At 35.9% G+C, this 27,373-nt stretch overlaps 1 protein-coding gene across 4 annotated transcripts in view; it reads left to right on the plus strand.

Moving 5' to 3' along the window:
* Positions 1 to 27,373, plus strand: part of LOC147388379 (vacuolar protein sorting-associated protein, putative (DUF1162)) — a 91,074-nt gene that overhangs the window by 49,606 nt on the left and 14,095 nt on the right. For 2 of the 4 annotated variants that reach the window (XM_086420414.1, XM_086420413.1), the window contains 19 exons: positions 2,040 to 2,190; positions 4,038 to 4,136; positions 4,629 to 4,730; positions 7,873 to 7,931; positions 8,053 to 8,155; positions 13,456 to 13,644; positions 13,730 to 13,846; positions 14,806 to 15,059; positions 16,107 to 17,713; positions 17,809 to 19,052; positions 19,612 to 19,740; positions 19,821 to 19,976; positions 20,314 to 20,931; positions 21,011 to 21,082; positions 21,151 to 21,612; positions 21,745 to 21,931; positions 22,023 to 22,809; positions 23,143 to 23,259; positions 23,525 to 23,798. In XM_086420414.1, the coding sequence (XP_086276540.1) occupies positions 2,040 to 2,190; positions 4,038 to 4,136; positions 4,629 to 4,730; positions 7,873 to 7,931; positions 8,053 to 8,155; positions 13,456 to 13,644; positions 13,730 to 13,846; positions 14,806 to 15,059; positions 16,107 to 17,713; positions 17,809 to 19,052; positions 19,612 to 19,740; positions 19,821 to 19,976; positions 20,314 to 20,931; positions 21,011 to 21,082; positions 21,151 to 21,612; positions 21,745 to 21,931; positions 22,023 to 22,809; positions 23,143 to 23,259; positions 23,525 to 23,798 (6,727 nt within the window). The remainder of the gene's footprint in view (positions 1 to 2,039; positions 2,191 to 4,037; positions 4,137 to 4,628; positions 4,731 to 7,872; positions 7,932 to 8,052; positions 8,156 to 13,455; positions 13,645 to 13,729; positions 13,847 to 14,805; positions 15,060 to 16,106; positions 17,714 to 17,808; positions 19,053 to 19,611; positions 19,741 to 19,820; positions 19,977 to 20,313; positions 20,932 to 21,010; positions 21,083 to 21,150; positions 21,613 to 21,744; positions 21,932 to 22,022; positions 22,810 to 23,142; positions 23,260 to 23,524; positions 23,799 to 27,373) is intronic. The other 2 variants (XM_086420415.1, XM_086420416.1) reach the window with 2 other exon arrangements.

The raw sequence follows: 27,373 nt of genomic DNA on the forward strand, positions 1-27,373 counted from the left end.
GCTAAGCGTATGAGGCAATACAATGAGGACCTCAAACATCTCTATACCATACGAAGACCGTCTTTAGATACAACTGTTTTCATAAAAGATTGGAATTTTTTGAATATCATAAATTATGCTATTCTCCCAAATATCACATATGTGTGTGTATAACATTTTCTTTTTAAATATCTTTGAAAACTCTTTTCAAATAAAACATTATCAAATCAATTATGTAATGAGCCCCCTGTCTTATTTTTTCTTTCTTTCTTTCTTTCCATCCTCTTTCAAAATTCCATTTCCTTATCTCAACCAATATAAAACATCATATCATTGGGGTCACTCAATATTATAGAAGAGAAGGTCTTGTTCTCATAATCCAATAAGTGGAGAACTACTCATTCTCATATTCCAAGCACAATTCATATATATATATAGGGAGCGGTTCGGCAGCCCTAAAGTTTGCCAAGTTTGGTGCCAAACGTTTTTTGTAAATCACTTTTGATGGGGTTAGAAGTTTTGGAATAGGCTGATTTTTTGTGAGGATGATCTCTACGGGGAAGAGATCATCCTCACAAAAAATCAGCTCATTTTGAAACTTCTAACCCTAGTTTACAAGTTGAAGAATCGTGGACCGTCCAATTTTTGTAAATCACTTTTGATGGGGTTAGAAGTTTTGGAATAGGCTGATTTTTGGTGAGGATGATCTCCTCATCATAGAGATCATCCTCACAAAAAATCAGCTCATTCCAAAGCTTCTAACCCATATTTTGAATAATGTTTGGCACCAAACTTGGCAAACTTTAGGGCTGCTGAACCGTCCCCATATATATATATATATATATATAGATATATATATATATATATATATATATATATAATATATATATATATATATTTATTTATTTTTTCCTTCCAAAAATCCCAATCATTTGTAATTAAAATACTTGTATTCCAATCTAAATAAATGCCAATTAAATATGTGTGCATATATCTATATATATATATATATATATATGAAATCTATTTTTAGAACCAGTCTAAATTTATTTTTAAAATAGGTATTGTTGGCAATATTGAGATTTGCATACTTTTCCAAAACATTTTATTTCAATTAAAAACTTTTATCAATAATGGAAACAACACAATTCTACCACAATGCAATTATATATGCATGAGGTTTTGATAAGATAATCAATATGAACACAATTTTTTTGAACAATAAATTTGAGAAATTTTGACAGCTAATCATTGAACTTGTTTTCTATCTTTTTTCTAAATAACTGGGTGGACTAGTCCTGGGGCATGTGCAACGCCCGCACGTCACACGCACCAGGTAAGTGAGGGAGCACTCTCGCTGGTGACGCCTGGGGAGTTAATGCGCATACTGGGTATTGAACTCACGAGCTACATGCACTTACCGCTTGTCGGTCTGAAATTGTCATTTGAGCAAACCCCTTGGGATTTGCTTTCTACCTTTGTTGCAAGTTTCCTTAGAATTCCCCATTTCTTAAGCTTTCCTTTGTTCTTATTTCCTTTCCTCTTGATCTTTTCCTTTCCCCTGAATCCAATGGTGAAGTCAATTAATCAAAAGGCTCTTTCTATCAAAATCTGAAAATTTTGACTACAAATTTCCTTGAGATTTGTATTGAATTTTCAGGTCACTATAGCTTGGGAATGTTTTGGAATTTTTCGTTCCATCTCGTTGAATTTTCTATTTGTACCTTGATCTTGAGTTGAGATGAAATTTTGAACCTTGCTACAAGCTTTTACAACTTATCAAACTAACACCTTCAAAATGTTGGATGTATATACATAGTATAAATTCAAAAGAATCATTCTGAATTGAAAAATGCTAGAAAGGAGGGCATCGACACCTTGGATTGGATGCCTATATTTTTATTCATGCCTTGGATTTAAGGAAATAGAATTGTATGCCATTTGCCCACATTTTCTATGTTGGTATCCATATATCGGTACTTAGGTTAGTTGATTTTTTTTCCTGATAGGTAATCAAATTTTAATTGCATTCTTGATATATTATTATTTTTAATTTTCAGGACATATAACAAGGAAACTGTTCGGGTAAATTTTGATGAAGTAATTATTGAATGTAATCTTTGGGAAGAATCGTGGTCCATTCTTTCTTTGGTTAACTCAGTGGAGATGGTTGACCCATATACCAAGAAAGTCATTCTACTTACTAAAAAGGTATGTATTTCTCTTTGGCACTAGTATTTTTGGTAGTGGGGAACTTTAGTAATGCTTATTAATGTATTTCATGCATTCATCATTGTGAGCACTACCACAATGGATTCATCATCGTTATCAGAGCTGTCTCTAGTGGCTATGTGGCTCCAAGAATTGCTATTCCATTCTTTCTAGGTCCACATCCTTCTATTATAAGTGTTTCTTTGAACCGTTGGCTTGTCCCTTGATCCACATTCTCTTTGGCGTTGACCTTGTCATTAAGAGACTTCAACATCCACAAGGTACTCATCTGTGCCTTCAATGGCCTTTGTTATACACAAGCAAACCATCTCAGTCAACTACTTAATTCTCTTTTGTTTTATTGCCTAATGAGACTAAACCATGGCTCCCCTGAATGCCCTCATTTCTTATTTCGTCTCTCTTCCTAATTATTTGTTCCTTTTTCATGACTATCCAATACCCTAATCCCAAAATCATGACCTCTGACACCTCTTTGAAATGTCTGGTCATCCTGGTTTAAAATCTCGTTTCTTCTTGGAATGTTTTAGATTCTAGACCAAGATATCTGAGTCAGAGTCTAGAATGAGATATTATAGGTCTGTATTCTCTCATAAGAACTTGATTTGTCTTGTATGTCTCTTTCATGACATCTTATGTTTCAATTAACCATGACATATCCTGAGATAGATTTCTACCATGATTTCTGTCTCAGCCACTACTGTAGGCGACATTCCCCTGAATCTTTCCTCTATTTGGTTAATCAAATAGAAATTACATAAATGGTTCCTTTGGGTTATTAGTTATCACCCGGTGATTGACCTTAACTAACACCCAATCTCCATGCACACCTTTTCTAGATTTTTACTCATTTGTTCATCTTGGTCCTGTTTCTTGTAAAGCCCTTAAGAGTTCAAGGCCCCCCTCCATTGTTCAAGTTTGCCCCCCTCTCTCATCAAGCAACATAATATTATGCTTTCTGAATACTACACATATCAAAGGTCGTCCTCTTGAGTCATCATTATAATGTGTAAATAATCTTACCCCAAAAATTTGTGGTTGGCTAAGGGTCTTCCTCTTGAATTGGTATCTAAATCATTTATAATAAATTCAAAAGGTCACTTTTCAAGGATGACCATACTTTCTAAGAACAAGGTCATATCCCAGCCCCCTAGTTTTTTTTTTTTCCTGCCAACTCCAAATCAATGTACATCCTTAATGATTTCAATATTTGCCCATTTGGGCCTCCTTCCTTCTCAAGACTTACTAGTCGTACTCAAACAGGTGAAATTCTTTTTCAGGTTAGTTAAAATGTAAAAGGAGCCATTCAAGGGGAAATTACTAATTGGGCATTTGGTCTTTTTGGATTCCCCGTTAGCAATTAGATTGTTCCTATAGGCGACATCATCCTTAATCTTTCCTCTATTTGGTCAACCAAATGGAACCAACATACAGGTCCTTTTGGATACCTCTTTGTTACAAATTAGGCATTTTGTCAAGAGATCATCATCCCTTGAGGCTTTGAGAATTCCATTGTCAGCTTTCTCTAGGTTTATAAAGAGTGAAGATTCTTCTTCTCCTCTTTAAACTTATCTATCATTTCTACAAGTAAAAAGTGGGGTTCAAGGTTTACAATTTCGTTTCGAGGCAATGTTTCAGTATGGAGAAAACAAGAAACATTTAATGTTTCGGTTCTGGTTTCTTCTGAAACTGGATTGTTCTGCTTAAGCATTATGGAACAGCATGAAATTTTGAACGGTGGATAAGCATGCTGCTTCACCTTCTTGACATGGTGCCAAACAAATTCTAAATATCCTCCTTTCTTATCTTAATTTCATTTGATCATGCAGGCCTTCACTGAGGAAAATTTATTGAAGAATGAGCAACCTTCTATTACTGTCCAAGTGGATATGGCACCAACAAATCATGACTCTGAATTGTCACTGAAGGTACTTCACTACCTTCCAACCATAGTCACCAAGTCGGGGTTCGGGAAAAAGTCGGCAAGGGAAAAACTCGAAAAAAAAACAAAAAATCGGGAAAAAATCGAAGTAGTGTTAAGACAATATATTTTTTTCTACTAAGTGATGTTATCATTTATATCATCAAATTCTATTTTAAACTTAAGAATAAATGGTCTTTGAACAAACCCTTTTAAAATAGCTTGTTCAACAAAAGAAAAAAAAAATCCACATATTTTTTTGTTTAAATTGCGACTCTTTCAAAAAGTCAGGATTTAATCGCCAGTCTTCAAAATCGCAATTTAAACGTGAATTTTTGAAAAAGTCGGCGACTTTGGTGACTATGCTTCCAACCCTATTGCAAATGATGTTCAATAAGTGTTGGAAGCACATCTTTTCAATTTTTCACTTATTCAAAGTTGGTATTTCTAAAGGACAATATTGTAATTGAACTTCATATGATATAATGTCTATGTTTAGGTTGTGCTTCAACCGTTTGAAGTTACTTATGATTCCCAATTCTTACTGAATCTCTTGGACTTTCATCATATTTTGGGTTGCTTCCAGTTTCAGCATGAAAGAGTAAGTTACTGTGCCTATACTCTTCTCTTTCCGTTTCCATGTACTTTTATGAACATTGGGTTTCTTTTTTCCATTTTTCGTATCATTCAAGATTGGTGGTACAGTTTTAACTCGAGTTAATATATCTTCTGAGATCTCAACTCCAGCTCTATCTCCTTTTTGCATGTACAACATTGTCAAGTATGATCAAACAAAAAAGACAAGAATGGAAAAGCATGTCAAACCATCATGTACAGCACTGCCCATTTTGTTCTATAGAATTAAGAGTAGAACATGGGGGAAAAGGAAGTAAAATATACAGACTAATGGAAGAAAATAAATCCCACTAGATTGTAAAAAGGGGAAATATCTTTTGTTCTGAATCCACTCCTTGAATCAATAATGTTCGATCATGGTGAAAGCGGAACTGTTTTGTTGTGAAAACGATAGACAAATCAGATGATGAGACTAAGTTTGTTTTCTAAGTACCAGTGCGGCGATCATATTTGGGCCTCCTACATTTGTTGGGGTTGTGATGTCGGATCTATACACTGAATTGAGGCTGAAATTCAGAGTTTGTTTTGTTCATCTGGACCTCCTGATCAGGCCCTTAATTCATGTGAAATTAGAAAGTCCATTAAATAGTCCAACAAGGCCCAAGGCTCAAGGCTCAGCCCGCGTAGGATTTCTTGAGCTGGTCGAACATCTCATATTGGAGAGTATAATCTTAAAGAGGATATTTCAGTGTTGGTTGAACCAGTCCCACGTTTGGTCAGCTAGAGTTTGGTAATTAAGATCTTCTTAGTTTAAGTTTCCCATTTTTAATTGAATGATCAATAAGTTTCTACAACGTTAGAGTTCTAGTGTGCGCTTGCATACATGTGTGCTTATACCGTAATATATTTATTTGTGAATTTTTTATTATTATGTATAAATAACAAGTCCTTTCTACTAGCAATTTATAACTTTTGGATCTGATAAATTTTATAAATAATTTCTTCAACAAAGAATATTTCAGTTGAATTTCACGGTTTAACAAAATATTTCCATCGAAATATTGGATTTTTATACCTAAAATTTTATTATTTTGGTCGTAATTTTTGTTACTCAAAATATTTTGCCAAATAAATGATGATTTCCACCAAAATATATTCAACTTGAGCCTTGTGAAATGTAATTATTTCAATACAATTCGTGGAAATAGGTCAAATTTAATACTAGGAAGTCCGTAAGGGAAGAAACGAGAAACCAAAATTGTGGTCAAGAAGGAGGAAACGTGTTGGAAGCAAAAAACCTGAAGTGAAATGACCTAGGAAGGGGATGACAACACAAAATTCTTCAATTTGGTAGTGACTGGTTAGAGATCAAACTATCTATCTATGTCAAAGGTTGAAGGAAGAGATTTAGATGAGGAAGACTTAAGGAATTTATTTGATCTACATTCGATGATCTCCCAATTGATACTAACAATCATAGGAGTTGTCGGAAAGACCTTTTGATGAAGAAAAGGTTTGGGAGCTGACCAGAAACTTGGTTAAGGATAAGACCCACATTTTTAAAGCATGTTGGATATTAGTAGTAAAAAGCTTCATGATAATCAAGGTCATTAAATTTTGCTTTTTGTGTATATTTTGTACAACTTGGAAATTGAAATATTTCGATCAGTGTGAAATTAATATAATTTTTGTGGAATTGACAAAAATATTAAGTAAATTTTCATTGGGAAATGATCAAATAGGAACTAAAAAAATTCATTTAGTCATCAAAATGCAATGATCAACCATATGGAGTGTGGAAATGAAGATCAACAATGTTTTGGTACACATACAAGTGTTTGAAAGCTCTGTTGTGAAAAATAACATATTTTGCATGGCAATGAAAATAACTATGCCACACTAACGACATAAACCTTAATATGTAAAACATTTGTTCAAATGAAGGAACTATTAAGTATTGCATTAACATGTTATTATGTTTTTTTATTCTTAAGTATGTCGATGAAATTACAAATATATCCAACTAATTATAACATAAGTGATATATTTGTGCTTATATGAGAGTACTAACATTCTTAAAATACAACAAAATAAGATGCTATAAATATTAGATACCTAGCTAATCATAAGTCAGTTATACTAATGAATGAATATTATGTGCAATTTTTTATTTGTGAATATTATCATTATGTGTAATCTATAACCTATAAAAAAAAACAATTATGTTTAATCTATAAGTCCTTTTTACAAGTAATTTATAATTTTTATTATATTTATGTATTTTTATCGATATTTTTAAAATATTTGTATTGAAAAGGAATTTGTGGGCTTAGACCCATAGCTCAGTTGGTTTGACACATTGCAAGGAAACTTTGAGGTCGTGGGTTCAAGTCCAACTTGCCCATTAAAAAAAAAGGGATTTTGCAGTCAACTCACCTAAATATTTCCATCAAAATCTTGCATTTTTATATCTAAAATTTTCTTATTTTGGGGTTGAAACTTGTTATTCACCAAGACACTTTGTGAAATAAATATGATTTCCACTGAAATTTATACAAAAAGAAATTGTTGGTTAGATTTTGTGTCTAAACATAAGAAAAGGAAAATATTCTGTTGAAATATGTTGAAATGCAATACTGTGATTGTAATGCATTCCTAAATTATGGATTGAATAATAAATATGTGGTTATGGATCATAAGAACCATGTTTTGGATGATGACTTGGGTCTTTGTCTAATTTGTCTCGTGTCAAGGACATGGTATTAAATTTCAACATATTTCCACTAAATATACCTAAAATTTTTCATTTCATCCAGGCTCAACATAAGATTTAACAGCCAGTTTCCTTTTGTATATATTTCAGTGGAAATCTCTATTGATTTTGCAAAATATTTTGATGAATAGTAAATTATAACTGTTTGGTGGAAAGTTTTCGACGAATATTATAACTCAGCCGGAATATTCTTGCATAAAAATTAATTATAAATTATTGGTAAAATTTATAAAAAACAATAAAAAGAATAAAAATTCTTGTAGAAAGTACTTATAAATTCATCATCATAGTCCTCAAAGCCATATCCCAACTATTTGGGGTTTGCTATGGACTTGTAAAGTACTCTCATCTTTGTATCTTCGTTTTTATTTGACTACTTATTGTCAAACTCCAGGTCCTCACATCACTTAACGGGTTTGAAGACATAAATGCTAGATTACTATCGAAAGCTGAGTGAGTTTCACCATCACCATTTAAATTATAGCATACCTTGATTAGCTTTATCCCAAATATTAGTGATAATAGTGGTATTTATTTCGAATATATCTGAATTGCTATATGCCTTTTTCTGTAGATATATTCTGTCAAATCATACAAAAATATTCTGGGATATCAGTTTCAGCAATATCATCATAAAAGTTCCTTGGGAAACTGAGGATTCCGAATCGTTTATCATGGTAAGTTCTTTGTTTAATACTGCATGTTAGCAGATCATGTTGTAATGGCTTTTTTTGACTACTATTATTCCTTCTGTCGAAACAAGGCCGCCATTAGGTGGTGCTTGGTTATTTTCTTGTCATTTAGGTGTGAATTCTATTTCCTAAAGACATAAGGCTTCATATTATTATTTAGCAATCCTTATAATATATTTATTTTGCAAACCTACCTTTGCAACAATCATTTTTTTTGAAAGGTATAATTTATATTCTATGAATTAAAAGAAATGAAAGTAGTTGGCGAGATAACCCAACCATTGCAAAAGTACTTGGGGAAATGGAAGTTTTGGTAGGGTTAGTGGGAAGAAAATGGGAATTCTCAATGCCATCAAAGCTCTAGACGCCAAAGAGGAGAATGGGGGCTGAATGCTGAGGAGAAAATCATAAGGCATCATCTTTGAGTGGAATTGTAGAAGGTGGCCTAATGAAAGTAATAGCTGGAGGCAAAGAACAGAATTTTGATTTCATTGTTTATTTTGGTTAGCTGGGAAAGGAAATATTTCGATAAGTGTGGAAATTTATTCTGTTTTCAAAAATGATGAAAATGTTGTGGAAATGACAAAAAATATTGAGCAACTTTTCATTGAACTTGTGGGAAATGATAAAATAAATAAGCATTACGAAAAGACTTTTACGTTATCAAAATACAATAAACAACCATATAGAGTATGAAAATGAAGATCACCACCATTTTGCTATGAGAAATTGATAAATTTGGGGGTCCAACTCAAAACCAATTGGCAATGAGTGGAGAGGCCCAGGAGCTTATAAGGAGAGAGACAAGACAATTTGTGCTCAATGTGCGCACGTGTGTGCCGGACTTGGCCAAAGCACGTGGAGATATGAACTGGGTGACGTGGAGGAGAGAAATGCCTGCTCTGATACCATGAACGCAATATGAAGAAGAAAAAGTCTTCTGATTGTTATTCCAAAGTGAACAATTTACAAGATAATTTATGGACAAATCAGGAAACAAATCAGCAAACAGAAAAACAAACTTATCCTAAAAAACAGGAACCAAATCTTATCAAACCAGAATTTAAAATAATTCAAACTCTGAAGTGATAAGATTCCTAAATATACGGAAACAAACAACTTTGAATTCAAATAACAATTATTATTCCTAAAACATCGAAATCTCCAACATACCATGATAAAGTTGGGGGTCTGACTCAAAACCAATTGGCTATGAGTGGAGAGGCCCAGGAGCTTATAAGGAGAGAGACAAGGCAATTTGTGTCCAATGTGGGACTAAACTCAACAGAAATTTTTATTAAAAGTGTGGGAAATGATAAAATAGGCATTAAAGCAAAACTCATAAGTTATCAAAGTACAATAAACAACCATAGGAAGTGGAAATGAAGATCAACAATGTTCTGTTACACATATTTGCAAGTATTTGATAACTCAACAATGAAAATTAATAATACTCTACATGCAAATGAGAATAATAAGGTCACATTAGCTACATACACCTTGAGATGTAAAATACTGGCTCAAATGAAGAAACTATTAAGTACTACATTACATGGTATTACTTTTTTTAAATATTGATGAATAAATCACTAATGTATCCAAGTATTTGAAACATTGATGATGGTGATTATATGAACGTATTAATATGCTTATAATACATAACAAATCGGACCAAGTCATTTGGATAGATTCCGCCATTGATAGCAAGTGCATGGCTGGCTATCTGCTGAAAGAATAAAATAAGGTGGAATGAGCTAGTATGATTTGCCATAAGAATAGGGTGAACAAACATCCCTTTTCTACATGGCTGGCCATCAATAAGAAGATCATGACTATTGAAAATCTAGTTAAGAGTGGCTTCTATGATCCATCGAGGTGTGTACTGTGTGGGTTGGAAGTTGATGAGTGATCACTTGTTCTTCATGTGGTATTACTCAAAATGGATTCTTCTAGAAGGAAATTTTTATGTTGTTCTAGGTTTAAAATCTTATTTTGATACAATTGAAAAAACCAAGATGGTTTCGACCAAAACATTCTTGGAACATTCAATGTTTCGGGATCAATTTTTTATTCTGGTCTCTGCTGAAACCAGAATGTTCTGCCAAAACATTCCACGTTGGCATGCAACTTTGAACCATGGTGTTGATTACGCATAATGGTTAGGATTAGATTCATCTAATGTGATTGAATGGAATGATGCAAATCAATTTCAAAATGTGTTGTTCTCACTGTTAGAAAAAAGTCAAAATCTTATACTTGTATCCACTTGTAATTTCTCATTTCTTTAATGAAAGGATGTGATCCCCCAGCCTCATAAGCTTACTGATAAAAAAAAAAGAAATTTAGCTTATTAAGTTCATCATACTTGGCATGGACAAAATTATTATAAAAAAATTCTCTCTACATGGAGTGGATTTTATGGGACTGTTGGCACATAACTTAGGGTGAGAGTGTAGGACACTTTGTTATTGTTGGACACTGACAGATCTTGACGTAGCGGTGCATGAAATAAATCACAATTATAAACAAGGAAGATGATCACCATCTTCAATTGGTAGGATTACTATAATCCACAAGAGGAAAAGGTCTGAAACCTTTTTAAAAAAACCTTTGGTGGTACTCACTCTTTAGATCTATTTTAGAAAATACCTTAGACCCTTTTAGCATATCAAGCATGTCATCTAGTCGTGATATAGGGAATGTGTACTTCACGGTTATTTTGTTGATGGCTCTGCTATTTATGCACATCCTCTAACTCCCATATTTTTTGTAGTCAACAAAACTGGGATAACACATGGGCTCATACTTTCCCTGATCAATTCCTTATGAATCAATTCTCCAACTTGACTCTACAGGATATCAAACTCTTTTGGGCTCATCTTATAATGTGGTAGATTAGGCAAGCTTGCACCAGGAACCGAATCAATACAATGTTGAATATCTCTTATAGGAGGAAGCTCATCTGAAAGGTTTTCAGGTACAATCCTCTCAAATTCAACCAGCAAAGGTCTCACCCTTTTAGGGACTTCCAGAACCTTATCTTCCTTACTTTTTACTACCAAGGCATACATCTCTCCTGTTTCCTTGGACTCTTGTAAGATGTTACTAACAATTAGAAAGGATTGCTTTTTCACTTTAGTAGTTTTGGGACGATTCTCTCCTTACATAGGGGCAAGGACAATTTTAATCCCATCCTTATAGAACATGAAAGTGTTTTTCTTGCCTCTATGGGTAGAATCTACATCATACTGCCAAGGTCTACTAAGTAGCATGTGGCAGGCATCCATATCAACTATATCACAAGCAACCGTATCCTTGTAAACTTTTCCAATTGAAAATGGAATTTGACATCTTTTAGTTACCTTTGTTTCACCTACCTTCTTGATCCAACCAATTGTGTATGGGACGGGATGCTTCTTGGTCCTCAACTATAGCTTGTCAACCATGGTTTTAGACACAATGTTTTCACTGCTGCCACCATCTATTATCAAATCACAAACCCTTTGGATGATTGTACACCTAGTCCTGAAGATGCTATGTCTTTGTGGATCGATTTATTGCCTTGGTGTATACATTAGTCTACGATCATTTACTAGTTCAGCATGAGTTGTTAGATTGACCGCTGGATGTTGTGGGCATTCGTTAGAGCGATGTCCTGGTTGATTGGTGGGCATAAGTATTTGAAGATGAACCCCGATTAGTGTTGTCTTTTGCAATTGACTTAGCTTGACTACTCCCCGAATCTCGATTTGTAATATGCGTTTGGGTATTTATTCGAAACAGTGCTTTACCTCGATTCAGTTCCGATTTCCATATTGTCGTAGTGGTCACAATCTTCCTAGAGGCCTGATTCCGCCAACTTGGACGATCCAATTGGGTTTCAACTCTTGTTGCTAACTAAACTGCATCATTTAGAGTGTATACAGGCTATAACGAAACCCTTTCTTGGATGGCCACGCGCAATCCACCCAAAAACCTATCTACTTGTTGTGATTCTGTTTCAGTAAGATCATTATGGACTGGCAGTCAAAAGAATTCAGCAGCATAGTCCTGGATTGAGTGATTTCCTTGGCGACAATTTTGGTACTATTGGAATAGTACCTGATCATAGTCCATAGGGAGGAAGCGTGCCCTCTATAGTTGTTTCATTCTTTGCCAAGTTCGGATTGGGGCTTTGGCTTGTCGAGTTCGTGACAATTGCAACTGCTCTCCCCAAGCCGAAGCTCCTCCTTTAAGCTTGTAAGCTATAAGCTTAACTTTCTTTTTTTCTACAATGTCCATGTAATCAAAAAAATGTTCCTACCTCCAAAAGCCAATCAAGAAAGTCCTCTATAGGAAGTTGACCGTTGAAAGAAGGAACATCAACCTCAATACGGAAGTCTCGATCTTGCATTACACCCCTTCATTCACCATGTTGAAGTACTATAGCATCAATTTCTTTATCACTAGACTCACTTTCATGGGCTCGTCTACGAATGGTCATAACCCTTGGTCCTTGAACATGCTGATCTCTATCATTAGGTATGATTCGTTCGTTACCTTGGATCTGATTCTTATGTAAAGCCTGAGTCAACTGCTCAATTACGGTATGTATAGTTTGCAACGACCGTTGAGTCTCCCGTTGGAAGGATTCAAAGATTACTATGGTTATGACTCGATGATCTAGAGCATCATCCATGAGATTTGTCGAACTTAATCCGTCTTTAGTTGCCATAGGAACGAGGAATTCTCGTTCTGATACCAATTGACATAACGGAATGTGAAGTAAATCACGATTATAAACAAGGAAGAAGATCACCGTCTTCAATCGGTAGGATTACTAGAATCCACAAGAGGAAAATATCTGAAATCTTTTAAAAATTTGGAACTCCTTATATAGATAACTCCATCATAACAACTTATAATCCTACTAAAATATTAAAAATTAACATTTCTAGCCTATCTATAACATAATAGCAACTTTCTAATCCTATTGCAACTCAATTTAGATACTTCTAAGCACTTCTAATTAGAATCTAAATAATAAAAACAAATTTTAAAACAAATTATAAACTAACAAGGAATTGTACTCCTAATATAACTATGAAATTGAAATCCTACTAGAACTACAAATAGAAATCCTACTAAAACTCTAACTAGAATTGTAGATGTCCTACATCAGATCTGTCCATTCTTTGCTGCATACACGCAGGGATGTAAGTCAACTTATAGGCTTGTGTGTTAATATAGAATGACTCATTGGTCTACTGAAGTTTGTCTAATATCTAAACCACTATATCTTGCAGGTTTTAGAATTGGGCTCTCTTCTTTTCAGATCTATGGTTAAGGCAGAATCTACTGCATCAGAAAATGCAGATCAACATAACTCTTTGTTCAAAAACTTTGTATGCTTGACATCTATCAATGACACGTCATTGGGTGTCCAGCTTCCAGATCTGTATGATCACTTTGAGATTGTATTAACCGATATTGAGGTTAGATTTCTGTTTTTTTTATATGCATTTCAACTGTTGAGCTCTTCGACCTTGAAATGGTTTTATTGAAATTGATATCCTGCAGGTGAATTTAATGGTGCCTAATTGTTCTCAAGTGGTATCTATTTTAGAGAGATTCAGTGCTTCTATTACCTTGGCATCTTGCATCATCGTAGATGAATCGATGTTGAAACAGTGGGAGGTACTGATCTTTGTAGATTGGCATGATAAAAATATTTATGGTCCGATCTATATATTTCTGTGTGAGTATCATATCATTTTTTGTTTACCATTGTTAGGACTTAGGACCAAATGCTTACATTGGAAATTAGCTTTTTTATTTTTATTTTTGCTTAGTCAACACTAAAAATATGGCAAATATGTTCCATTTAACCCCTAAAAGAAACTTTTTGTTGGGTATGTTCCTATATATTGAAGTATTATTTATTGATATGTACTGGGATCATACAGAGATATTATGGATGACTGGGAAATTTTTTAAGGCTTGTTATAGGGTGTTCATTTGCATTCCATGTTTGTAACTTGCACAATTTCATCAGCAGTCCAGATAATTTACTTCTTCTAGTCTTTTAATGCAATGAGTAATTATCAATCACTAAGCATTTTTCATGCTGATTCTTACTTCTTCATGAATTTTCAAATTAAATAGAAACTTTTCGGTTACATTCTTGAATACTTCAAATTTTATCTTCATCTTTTTCTGTCATAGATTTTTGACAAGAGCACTTCCATTTCAAAATCTGCTTACCATAAGCTACATTCAAAATACTTCTATTTGGGTTTTTGCTTCATCGTGCTCGCAACTGAACGTCAAGGTAGAATTACTGATCTTCCTGATGATGTATTATGTTGGTATGTTGAGGATGCCCGTTCTTCTTTAGGTTTCTGTCATGATTAACTGTGATTCTGTATTTTAGGGACTGCAACTTCTATCTAGGCAAGGACAATTAGGTTTGGCATATGCTAGCCAAATCTATCCAAAACATGTATAAGGGTTGCGTGGGCAACTTCTTTTATTGTTAAAACAACTTTCATACTGGTTTCTCCTATCAATTTCTGTTTTATCGTATTTATATATGCATTTTTTAAACCAAGAAGATAATATTTGGCTGCTCAGCTCTCTTCTTTTTTCCATTTCAGGTCCATTTTTCTGTGTCATCTCTTTCTATGCATTTCTCAGAATCAATATATGGTGCAGCTGTGGGATTGATTGCATTCCTGGAGGTCCCAAAATCAAAATCAGGACCAGTGATCCAAGGAAAGACTAGGGGTTCTAGTTCTTATTGGTTCTCTATCGCTGCTAATTTGAAGAGTGTTAGATTTCATGTCAAACTTGCAGATGATGCAGAAAATAGTTTGGTCCTCATTTTTGCACTGGGAGACTTGGACATTCAGTATGTTCTGTAGAAAACTTTTATGTTTGCTAGTTCTTTTGATTTGCTTTCTTCTTGTGCATGTGTGCGTTAGCACATGCATGCATGCATGTATGAGACCTTGGGTGTAGAAACATGTCAAGTGAGCTTCACACATAAATCTGTCCCTTCAGTTGCCTGACAGGGTGATCCTGTAGTTATTAGTTTTATCGTTGGAAAAATATCAGTTGTTAGAAGCAAAAACTATGCAAGAACATCTCTGGATTAGCGTGCCTTTGACACATGGAACTTGTCTACAAAATGGAAGGGCACTTTTCCCGACAGATTTTGGGAAAAAAGTTGCCTGTGTTTTGCTTTGTAATTTAGGAGAAGACTCTGCTGGGTTGTTCTGGGTCATTTCCTTTTCTGTTGAAACATGTACCCTCAGTTCCCCGCTTTCTTATTATCATTGTTACCTGATCGCCCAGTCTTCAGAAATCCCTCATGATTATCTACTTCAAGAAATGCCTATATTCCTCCTCTGTCCCTCATTTCACTAAAAAGACATACTGCACAAGATAGGGTTCTTTTGATAGCCAAAACCTCTTCTCCTTACGGATTGGCTTTTTGTAGCTGATTTGTTCTAAGAAAGTGGCAACTGTAAAAAAAGTGTCTTGATTGATTAAGGTAATACTACTGTTATTGGCCATTATTTTCTAGAAACAAGATGGAGGGTCCCGCATATTCCAGTTAGCTTAGTTGGTAAATTCTATGGGAGATGATACCATAAACCTGGGTTCAATTGCTACCAGCACTGAGTTATTGATCTCATTAAAAACAGGCTTATCGATCAAAAAAGAAATAAGAAAAAGAGAAAGATGGAGACTTACCTACCACCATCTCATAGTTTTTTTAATCACTGCACAAGCATTCATAATTTCTTTTGTTCTACTGTATTTATTCTTGATGTTTTCTGAAAGTTCCCTTCTTAGAAGGGTTTGTATCATTCAGTAACCGGCCTAGTCTTTTTTCCCTACACCTTTGGAAATGCATCCATGTACGTGACACTGTATCTAATCTGAATTGCAGGTATGCTTTTCAGGAATTTATGGAGTACTGGGTCGGTATCAAGATTCTAGAGATCAGCATGTGTACCTCGGGTGGTGAGACTAATAGCCATGTATTGTGCTCACCCAGAAATATGTCTGCTGTGAACTCCTCACATCAGCATGACATGGGTGTAGGAATTGGCATTCCAAGTGATGATTGTGGTGAGAGAAGTGCATCAGCTGGCGGATGCTTTCTTTTGCATTATCAAGATCGAAGAAGTGTCGGCATAGTTTACCATAAGTACACAGTATGCTTGAATGATGTTGATATTCACTTGTACCCTAATATTTTTGGTTCTCTGCTTAAATTTTATGATAGATTGTCTGGATATGGTATTTCTTCAGCAGCTAGTAATGGCAAGAACTCCTCTGATCCCAGTAAGGAAATTAAAGAGGCTGTACTGAAATCTTGTTTTGACCTTCGAAAGTTTGGATTTTCGAACTTCTATGAAGCTGGATCAACTCCATTGGCAAATATACCCTTGGATCATTTTCCATTTGTTACGATTCAAAATTCAGGTTCTCTCAGTAGCCTTGAGCAGTCCCTTATTCATGGCATTCGTGAGTGGAGGAGAATTCTGGATGTGAGGGATAGGAAATTTGTTAGAAGCCCAAAATTCAATTTGAGGAAGAGGTCTAGAATGTTTAATTACCCGGCAATGAGACCTCCATCCAATATTGATATATCTCCTCCATCCGGGAGTTGTTATGATGTTGATCTATTTGTTATTGATTTGAATCTCAATGGAATTAGAGCACACTTCCATGATTCTTCCTGCATTCTAGGAACTCTTACATTGCCAATCACTAAATCTTTACTGACTGTCCATGGCACTGAGTATTTGGATCTGTTATTTTCTGTTGAGGGATTACTTCTCTCCTCATCTTGGTCCACCTGGGATTTCCATGAGTTTCTTTGGGGTTATTCTGTGCCAGATCTTTCTCCTATTCTTAATTTTCGCTTGAGAAAAGAAAGCAGAGGAGCATTAAATCCCCAAATTGAATTTAGCATCAGTATTCAGCATGTTTGCTGTGTTTTATCTCCCGAATTTCTTTCCATATTAATTGGTTATTTCTCTTTGCCTGATTGGAATTCAAATGGAAATGAGCAACATGTTGCTGGAAGCCACAAGTATGAGGATACTGAAAACGACAATTACGATATTATACACAAGTTTGAGATACTTGATTCAACATTGATTTTACCCGTGGAAAGCTGTAACAATCACTCTCTACATCTTGAACTTCGACAACTATACTGCAGTTTCAAGCCAGCGAATCATTCGGAAGGCGCTCTAAAGGACATTCCTCCTGAATGTACGGTTCCATCATATAAAGTTGTGGATACTGTCCATCTTGTAAATGTATTCGGAAGAGATATATCTTTGTCACTAGTGTTGCTCAAGGAGGAGGGAGAAGTTTCTGTAAAGCTTGATCAAGATACGAGACGCAGAAACATCTCCTTAATTGCACCACTAGACGTTGATTTATGGATCAGAATACCATGTGAAAGTAAGCCTTTCTGTGCACCTCCTTCTCCGACATGCATCATGATGAGAATTCATAACTGCCAAGTTATTGCTGAAGGTAGGATAGTGTGTGTGTGTGCGTGTGTGTGTGTGTGTGTGTGTGTGGCTATAGATACTATAAATTAATCTTTTTGTTGGCTTATATGTTGACAGATGATTTCTTTTTCTGTGGAGTTGAAGCAGTTCTGAATGCCATAAATCAGCTGTTATCAATTGGTAGGGAATCTGAATGTTTCACGTCTGATGTCTTGCACTTTCTGCAGTTAAAGAGGAGTCTAAAAGATGGCAATTTAGTTGTGCCTAATGTATCAAGTATAACCTTGACAGAAGTTAGATTTTGTGTCAATTCATTGTCAATAAATTTATATCGGTCAAGGAGAAGACACGCTGTTTCATCAGAACTGATTGCTAAGGCAGATATGAAACTTACTTCTTCAGCACTGTTCAGAAACGAGATACCCTTATGCTTGGATGTTGATTTCTCTGGTCTAGCACTACATTCATTTCATACTTCTGTTACCTTGTTGAAGTGCACCTCTGAAGGTTCAATTTCTTCTGGTCTTGTCATCCACCTCTCCGAATCAGATCAAGGTGAAAGTGAGCTTCTAGTTGGTCTGCCTTCTCTTCATGTTTGGTTACATTTGTTAGACTGGACTGAAGTCATTGACCTTCTTGGTACCTTTGTGAGACAGTTAGCTAAAACTTCATTCATGAATGCTTCATCAGAGAATTTAAATCCAGATCCAGTGGAACAGACAAGAAATGTCTCAGTTTCTGTTTTTGAAAATGACCCTGAATCTCCAATGTTGTCATGCTCTACTTTATCTCAAAACAGCATGCAAGATTCTGTTCAGCTGATTGTGAAATCAGAAAATATTGGCGTATCATTTCATTTCCCTGTTTTGGTTAAACAACAAGTATTTGATGAATGTAGGGAAGCTGAAGTTCAGGAGGAAAATCCATGGGACTTTTCTTCTGATGTTCTTGGAGAAAGAACGATGCTTAAAGCAAAACACTGTAAATATATTGCAATTGTTCTGCATAGTAGAGATACTGAATTAGTTATTTGTGGCCAGCATGCAAAATTGAAATCTAAAGTGGAAAAGATAAGAGGAATGCTTGAAACCATTGAGGACCACAGAGTTCTCTCTTGGCCTTTCTTCCAGTTGGTTCAAGTTAATTTGTTGTCAGAGATATGTGACAAACAGCAGGAGAAGCATGCCACAACTGAGATTCACATTGAAAGTTTGGATGTGTGGTTTTCACATCAAATATTATACTTCTGGCATGATGTTGGGTTCAAAATTCCTGAAGCAGGGTCTTCTCAATTTTCATTCAATAGCTTGGTTGTTGACGTGCAATTAAAGAAGGCTTCTCTGCTTCTAACTGATGGAAGGGTATGCTAGCTATTGGTTGCACCTATCCAATGCCATTTTCTTTGTAGGTTAAGTCCAAGGAAGTAACATCTTCGGAATTTTTTTTTGGTTAAGTATCATCATCAGACTTATTAAATGCATTACAGGGGAATTTTACATATTTGACTACTTTACTTTTTTTTTTTCCTTCTTGTAGTGTATTTAATGCATCTTAACATGAGCCCTTAGGGCACATGCTAACAAAATCCTAAAATTAGTATAGTTATTTTTAGAGCCAAATTACAAAAAAGATATTTTTTATAATATTTTTATTTAAAGTGAGTTTTTTTTATAATTCATGGAAAACCTACTCAATGCCCTTATTCCAGTCCGATATATATTGAAGCTCATCTTCTAGTCTCTTCCTTTGTGTTATTCTTATTTTTCAATTGTGTACACATAGCATTATTATAATTAATTAAATATTCGTGCTGATTTGTCTAATAGTGGATGATTGATTGTGTTACATTATATTTTCCTTCCTGGAGTGTGGAGAATGTTTCCTTTTTGTGCTTATATTTCTTCTTTTATGTTCATGTAGTGGAGTTGTAATGGACCTCTCCTGGAGATCCTTCTGAAGAATTCACATTTATACGCAAGCATAACTGAAAGCACCATGGATTCTTCAGTTGCAGGTGACTTACTGGTGAACTACAATAACATTAACAAGGTACATCATTTCGGTAGTGACAGCATGATTTCTATACTGCAAATGAATGATTCTCTAATGGTTGTACACAATGAATTCAGGTCATGTGGGAGCCTTTTATAGAACCATGGAGTTTTCAGTTGAACATGATTAGAAAGAATAAGCAGAGTGCTCTTCAGAACACCTCTGTTGTGACAGATGTCCAGCTGAAATCAGAAGCACAACTTAATTTGAATGTTACAGAGCCCCTTATCGAGGTATGCAACTAAACATCGTCCTATATTCTTCTAAGGTCATTAATTTTATTATTATTATTATTATTTTGAAACCTTAATTAAGTAGTAGTTTAGGAATTAAACATTCACCATGATGGCTTAAGGTTGAGACATTCAGTATCCTTACTCATTTTGTCGTATCTGAAATTAATTTTTACAAAGCTTGGTGCATTCAAACTTCCCTTTTTATTATGATGGTGAATGATCGGATGTACTTCAAGAACCTTTTGTTTGGTCTACCTAGTGTGCAGTATGTGCTTATCAATTGTGTGCATATTATTATTGTTAGCAAGATTACTGACTTATTTAGCTCTTGAAGGTTATTTTCAGGGGAAATGAGCTGATTAAAGATGTGAGGGATCAGGTTGGGTTGAATGATCTTCCTGAAAGTCAGAGATTCTTCGGCTGTCAAACCACTGACAATGCATATACCAGAAGATATGCTCCCTATATACTACAAAATGAAACTTCCTTGCCTCTATTATTTCAGGTATATCGTGGAGTAGTTAATGCGGATGATTTGGACACCATGGTAGTGACAGAAGGAAATATTGTGCAACCAGACTCATCTCTTCCAATATACCTTGATGAAACTCCAGAGGATCAAGTATTTCGCTATAGGTCATCTCAGTCCTCTGACAAGCTTAATGAGAAGAAATCTAATGGTGTGGTACATCATATGATTTCCATCCAACTTGATGGAACATCTAGACCTTCCATACCTATTTCAATGGACATTGTAGGTCTTAGTTACTTTGAAGTTAACTTTTCTAAATCATCAGAGAAAATAGAAGTAGAAAAAAGTGAGGATGCTTCAAAGTACAATCAAAAGATTGAAGAGAAATGTAGAACAGATCCAAATAGTGCATATGTTGTTCCTGTGGTGTTTGATGTTTCAATACAGCGTTACAGCAAGTTAATACGATTGTACTCAACGGTATGCATAAGTTCATCGTTATTTTGGTGGTCTTCCTTTTAATGTTTTATTAGCTGTTCCTTATAGTTGATGATTTCAGGTCATACTCTTGAATGCAACTTCAATTCCATTGGAGCTACGGTTTGATATTCCATTTGGTGTATCCCCAAAGGTATTATAATTCCATTTCATGCCATGATGAATGTTTATAGCATTTTCTAATCATGTGGGCTTCTTTAGGTACTAGATCCAATCTTTCCTGGTCAAGAGTTTCCGCTGCCTTTGCATTTGGCCGAAGCTGGTCGCATGAGGTGGCGTCCACTTGGTAATAGTTTCCTCTGGAGTGAAGCACATCTGCTCTCAAATGTTCTTTCACAAGAAAATAGGCTTGGGTTTTTGAGATCCTTTGTTTGTTATCCATCTCATCCCAGTAGTGATCCATTCCGCTGTTGCATATCGGTTCAACATATCAGCCTTCCTTCATTTGGTGGACCAAAGAAAGGTTCATCTCACCATATCAAAGAGACTGAGAGGCATTCAGTTGAAAATAGTGATCAAAAAGTTCATAATCTTCAGCAGTCAAAAAGATCCATCCATTATGTAACACTAACTACTCCTTTATTGGTGAAAAACTATCTACCAAGGGAAGTGTCATTGAAAATAGAAAGTGGTGGGATTACTCGTTCTGTACTCCTTTCAGAGGTTTGTAATGAGTTTACATTGACTTGATCTGCCATCAATCATATATTTTATATAATTTATCCTATTTAAGCCTCTTTAGTTGTTCTGAAGTGTGTCAATTTAAGAGCTTATACTTTGCACAAATGTCTTCAGGTCAACAATGCTTCTATTTTCCACATTGATTCTACTCACGACCTGGAAATAGGGTTTCATGTTCATGGATTCAAAGCTTGTGTTGCAAAGTTCCCACGGGCAGAAACATTTATTACAGTTGCTAGGTTCCTCAAGACCAAGTATTCTTTATCTGAAACATTGGCCTTCTATCCTGAGTTATCCGGTGGTAATTCATTTTCCTTTGTTTTTTAAATTCTTTTCTATGCCTCAAGGTTTTATGCAAATGTTTACTAATAACATTTGAAATATTTTTATAGGTCCTATATACGTTACTGTGGAGAAAGTTATGGACACATTCTGTGGTGCTCGGGAATTCTGCATCTCAGTTCCTTTTCTGCTATATAATTGCAGTGGTTTGCCACTTACTGTTGCAGATTCGGGCAATCAAATGAAAGGAGATGGCTGCACTATTCCCTCCTGTTACCATTTGACTGGGGAGGATCAACTTCTACCCAGAAAACATGGCCTTGGCCTACTATTTTCTAAGCAGGATTCATATGCTACCCCAAAAAATATTGATGATACGAGGAATTCTTTTTCAAAAAACTACACCATCTTACAGGAGAATGCCAACCTACATGCCCATAGGTTTCTGAGCAGGCATTTGATTGCTAAAGATACTTCTGCACATTGTCTTGAGAACTCTGATAAGCATAATCTAGATACTCGACAAACTTCTTTGAACAATTTAGAGAACACAGCGAGTATGAGCAGCCAATATGAATGGCCTGAAGAGGGTGAGAATGGTTCTGATCTTGTAGACAATGAGTGCAGAAAGGTTGAAGCATTTATGTATTCTCCTCATCCTAGTTCTTCTGCAAGTGAAATTATGGTGAAATTGAGTACATGCCTGCCTGAATGTGTTACTGAAAATAACAAAGGTTTTGTGTGGTCTAGCCCATTTTTTCTTGTTCCAGCAAGTGGTTCAACTAGCGTGGTGGTTCCTCGAACATTTACATCCGGCGCATTCATTCTATCTGTCACATCGAGTCAGCTCGCTGGTCCATTTTCTGGTCGGACAAGGGCTATCACTTTCCAACCCAGGTAATTGGATGACCTTGATGGTATACAGAGAGTCCAATGCGTCAAGTGCTTTATTGTCTCTTCAATGATGTTAAATACCTTATTTTAGCACGCTGAATACTGTGCTTTATGTTACGTGCATAGTTCAAAAATGGAAGATTTTACCTGTGGTGTATTCCTATCAGATACTTCTATTTTAAGTGAACATGTCATATCCACACTTATCAGTCATATCCTTTCTGTATCTGCACATAGTAGTAGACTGTTTGTCTTTAGTGGGAGCATGATTCTCTTGATAGTGTTTTAATTTAGTTCCAATATTTAGTTTTAACCTTGTATTTTCATTTTCTTCAGATATGTCATCAGTAATGCATGCAGCAAGGACTTATGTTACAAGCAAAAGGGAACTGATTCAGTTTTCCATTTGGGTATCGGGCAACATTCTCATCTTCATTGGGTGGACACAACAAGGTGTTGATCTGCTTTAGTTATCCAGCCAGAGCCTATTTGATTATTCTGGATATCTGTTCTTTCTAATATTCTACTTTCTGGAGTTCTAGCTGTATTATTTGTCCTTTATTATCATCTTCACTCAACATGTCTTTTTCCCTTCCATTTAAACACAGACGTGACAGTTTGAACATTTTAGACTTGTTTCCATGTTTTGATTGATGCATTTACATGGAAAAATGTGATTCAATAAACTCTCTTTTTATTATTGGCTCAATTGTTGTAGGGAGTTGCTGGTTTCCCTTCGATTTAGTGAACCTGGGTGGCTATGGTCAGGTAGCTTCTTTCCTGATCATCTAGGAGATACTCAGGTCAAAATGCGAAATTACGTGTGTGGTGCATTAAATATGATACGGGTTGAAGTGCAGAATGCTGATGTTTCCATTAGAGACAAAAAGATTGTTAGCAGCCCCCATGGAAATTCAGGGACACACTTGATTCTGCTATCTGACGACAATACTGGGTTTATGCCATACAGAATTGACAATTTTTCGAAAGAGGTACGTAGTTGTCAGAGAATCTTCTTTATGTTCCAGTGATTATGTTACGGAAACTGATGGAGTAGTCATACGCCCATCCTGTTTTATATTTCTAGTAGCAGTATACTTGTATAGTGTGAATTGAGCAAGTTTTGGGATAAAGCTTTGATGTCGAAGAGGTCAGTGATGACAATGATGATAATATGTAATGTGAATTCTTGCATTTGTATTGCATATAAAAATGGTTTTTGCACATTAGGCCATCCCTACTGTCTGGGATCAACTTGCACTCTTGTTTAACCATTCTACTCCATCAATTCCATTTCCTCCATTAATGCTTAGGCATTCAGATCCTTTCTCGTGACCTTGATCCTTGTCAATTTCAGCCTTCCCATCTTTGTACAGCTTCTACCTGCACCAATGCACTCGTTCTCACTGGTGCAGTCAGTAAGAAACCAACAAATCCTAGAGCAAGTAATAGAGGAGGAGAAAGAGAGGAGAAGAAGAAGATGAGAGAAAGAGAGAGAGCCAAACACAGCAGCACTAAAAGGGTTCGGCTCTTTTCTCTACATAGTAAATTTAACTAATAAAGTATGTGGGGCCCACATACATAACATAAGGTGGGCCCCATTACATAAAAGCCCGCCACGAAATTCAGAAAAGTCTTCCTATGGGCTGTCGCACAAAATCGAGAACAGGGGCTGTCGCATAATACCCAGAACAGCCCTATGGTTGTTCTGTATGAATAGAATTCTAACACTCCCCCTCAAGCTAGAATATACATATCAAAGATGCCTAGCTTGATACATAAAGAAGAAAAAAGTAAACGAGATAAGGGCTTAGTGAGGAAATCACCCAACTGATCACTCGACTTCACATAGGGTGTGACAATCTGCTTACGCATGAGTAAATTTCAAACAAAGTGACAATCAACTTTAATATGTTAGGTGCGCTCATGAAAGACAGAGTTGCTAGCAATAAATATGGTAGCCTGATTGTCACAAAACATCTACATAGGTAATGAAGCATCAACACCCATGTCACGATAAAGAGAATGAACCCACAACATATTAGAAGCAGTATGAGCCATTGCACGATACTCAGCTTTAGCACTTGAGCGGGCCACCACGTTTTGCTTCTTATTATGCTAAATAACAAGATTTCCACCAACAAATGTGCAATAACCAGAGGTGGACCAGTGATTAGAACGGCTCCCAGCCCAGTTAGCATCAGACTATCTAGAAATAGTCAAGAAGATGAAGGACGTTACAAGAGACCCTTTCCAGGAGCACCTTTAAGATAACGTAGAATACGACAGACATTTCCCAATGAGGTTGTCGAGGGGCATGTATAAATTGATTGACCACTCTCACAACATAAACAATGTCAGGACGTGTAACTGTAAGATAGATAAGCTTGCCAACCAACCGTTTGTACCTCCCAGTGTCCTAAAATCTCCCCCTAATTCAACATCAAGTTTGACAGAAGGATACATGGGAGTATCAATTGGACGAAATCCCAAAGTGCCCGTCTCAGATAATAAGTCCAACACATTCTTGCATTCGCATAGAATGAGACCTTCCTTAGAATATGCAACCTCAATCCCAAGGAAGTAACGAGGAAGGCCTAAGTCCTTTGTATGGAATTGAGTACCAAATGAGCCTTCAACTAAGCAATACCCATAAAGTCACTACCAATGATAATGATGTCATTCACATAGACAATGAGAATAATGGTACACGAGGTGGAATGATGAGTAAGTACGGAATGATTAGAGGTAGAACGCTTGAACCCATACCGAAGCACCACATAGTTAAATTTGTCAAACCAAGCATGCGGAATTTGTTTCAACCTATACAACGTTTTCTTCAACCTACACACCATATGTTCTTTCCTTTCAACAACATAACATAGGGGCTGATCCATATACACTCTCTTGTAAATCGCCATCCAAAAATGCATTTTTGAAGTCGAGTTGGTATAGTGGCTAGTTAGAACTTACTGCAATAGACATAAGAATTCTAATAGGGTTGAGTCCAGCAATAGGTGAAAAAGTCTCACAATAATCCACACCATAAGTTTGAGTGTACCCTTTAGCACCAACCGAGCTTTAAGGTGATCAATAGATCCATCTGGTTGATGCTTTATTATGTACACTTAAAGACAACTAACAATTATTTTCCCAGAAGGAAGAGGAGTGAGTTCACATGTCTCATTATGATAAAATGCATGCATCTCGTCATCCATCGCAAGTTTCCGTCCAGAAGAAGTCAGAGCTTGGCGATAAGAACTAGGGACAGAAACAGTAGTCAACGAAAATGCAAATGGGCAAAAAGTAGATGAAAGGCGATGGAAAGACACAAAATTTGATATAGGATGCTTAGCGAAAGAACGAATACCTTTCCACAATGCTAGGTTACCTAGAGGATGAGAGAGCTGTGGGAGATGGTGGGAGGTCCTCAATAGAGTTAGGTGATGGTGCAAGAAGGTCCTTAGGTGTTGGTGTGGCTACGGCCAGACCATATGATACAATTGGACAATGTTAAGAGCGTCGATAAAACGGCAAATGTGGAGGAGAGGACATTGAAAGAGAAACTGTAGGCAAAACTAACTCCCCTAAAGAGAAGCTACAAGATCAGAATCAAACTAACGACCCGTAGTAGAGAAGAAGGGAGTAGACTCAAACAAAGTAACATCAGTACTAGTATAATACCGATGTTCTACAGGATCATAACAACGATAGCCCTTTTGAGCTCTAGAGTAACCCAAGAAGACACTTAATAGCACGAGGAGACAACTTATCAAGACCAGTCCCAAGAATGTAGACGAAAGAAACACACCCAAAGACACACGGAACCATAGGGAAGGACATGACATTATAATATAACAAGAAAAAATGAGTCTGACTACCCAAGACAGGTGTAGGAACCTAATTAATAAGGTAACAAGCAGTAAGAACTACAACTGCTTAATAAGGTTTGTGAATGTACATGTTAAACAATAACATGGGAGTGACATCCAAAATATGATGAAGCTTACGCTTGGCAATACCATTATGTTGGGAAGTGTGTGGACAAGTAGTCTGATGAATAATACCATGGTCTCTACAGAAATCAGATATACAGTTTTTGGTATACTCAAGGGCATTGTTAGAACGAAATATTTTAACATGTCGTTCAAATTGAACAAATATTTCATTATAAAATCCTAAAAAGATTTTTGGTAGTTCAGATGATCCTTCATTAAAAAAAGCCAAGTCATTTGAGAATAATCATTTACAAAAATGACAAAATAAGAAAAATCAGAAGTACTCTTTATCCTTTTAGAACCTCTAATGTCTAAATGAACTACATCAAAAGGACTCAACTGACGACACTCTAAACTGGGGGGGAACTACTACGTTGATGCTTGCCTAATTGACAAGCCTCACATTCCAAAACGGAAAGAAGACTCAACGTAAAAACAACTTGACTAAACTTTTGCAATGACAGGTGACCTAAGCGATAATGCCAATGTAGAGGAGAGACTGTAGCACTCAAAGAAGGAATTGACTTTTCATGGTTTAGAAAATACAGCCCATTACGCTCATGCCCCGA

This window comes from Akebia trifoliata, chromosome 13 (assembly GCF_017979445.1).
Source record: "Akebia trifoliata isolate Shusen 1 chromosome 13, ASM1797944v1, whole genome shotgun sequence".
In the NCBI taxonomy this organism is placed as follows: Eukaryota; Viridiplantae; Streptophyta; class Magnoliopsida; order Ranunculales; family Lardizabalaceae; genus Akebia; species Akebia trifoliata.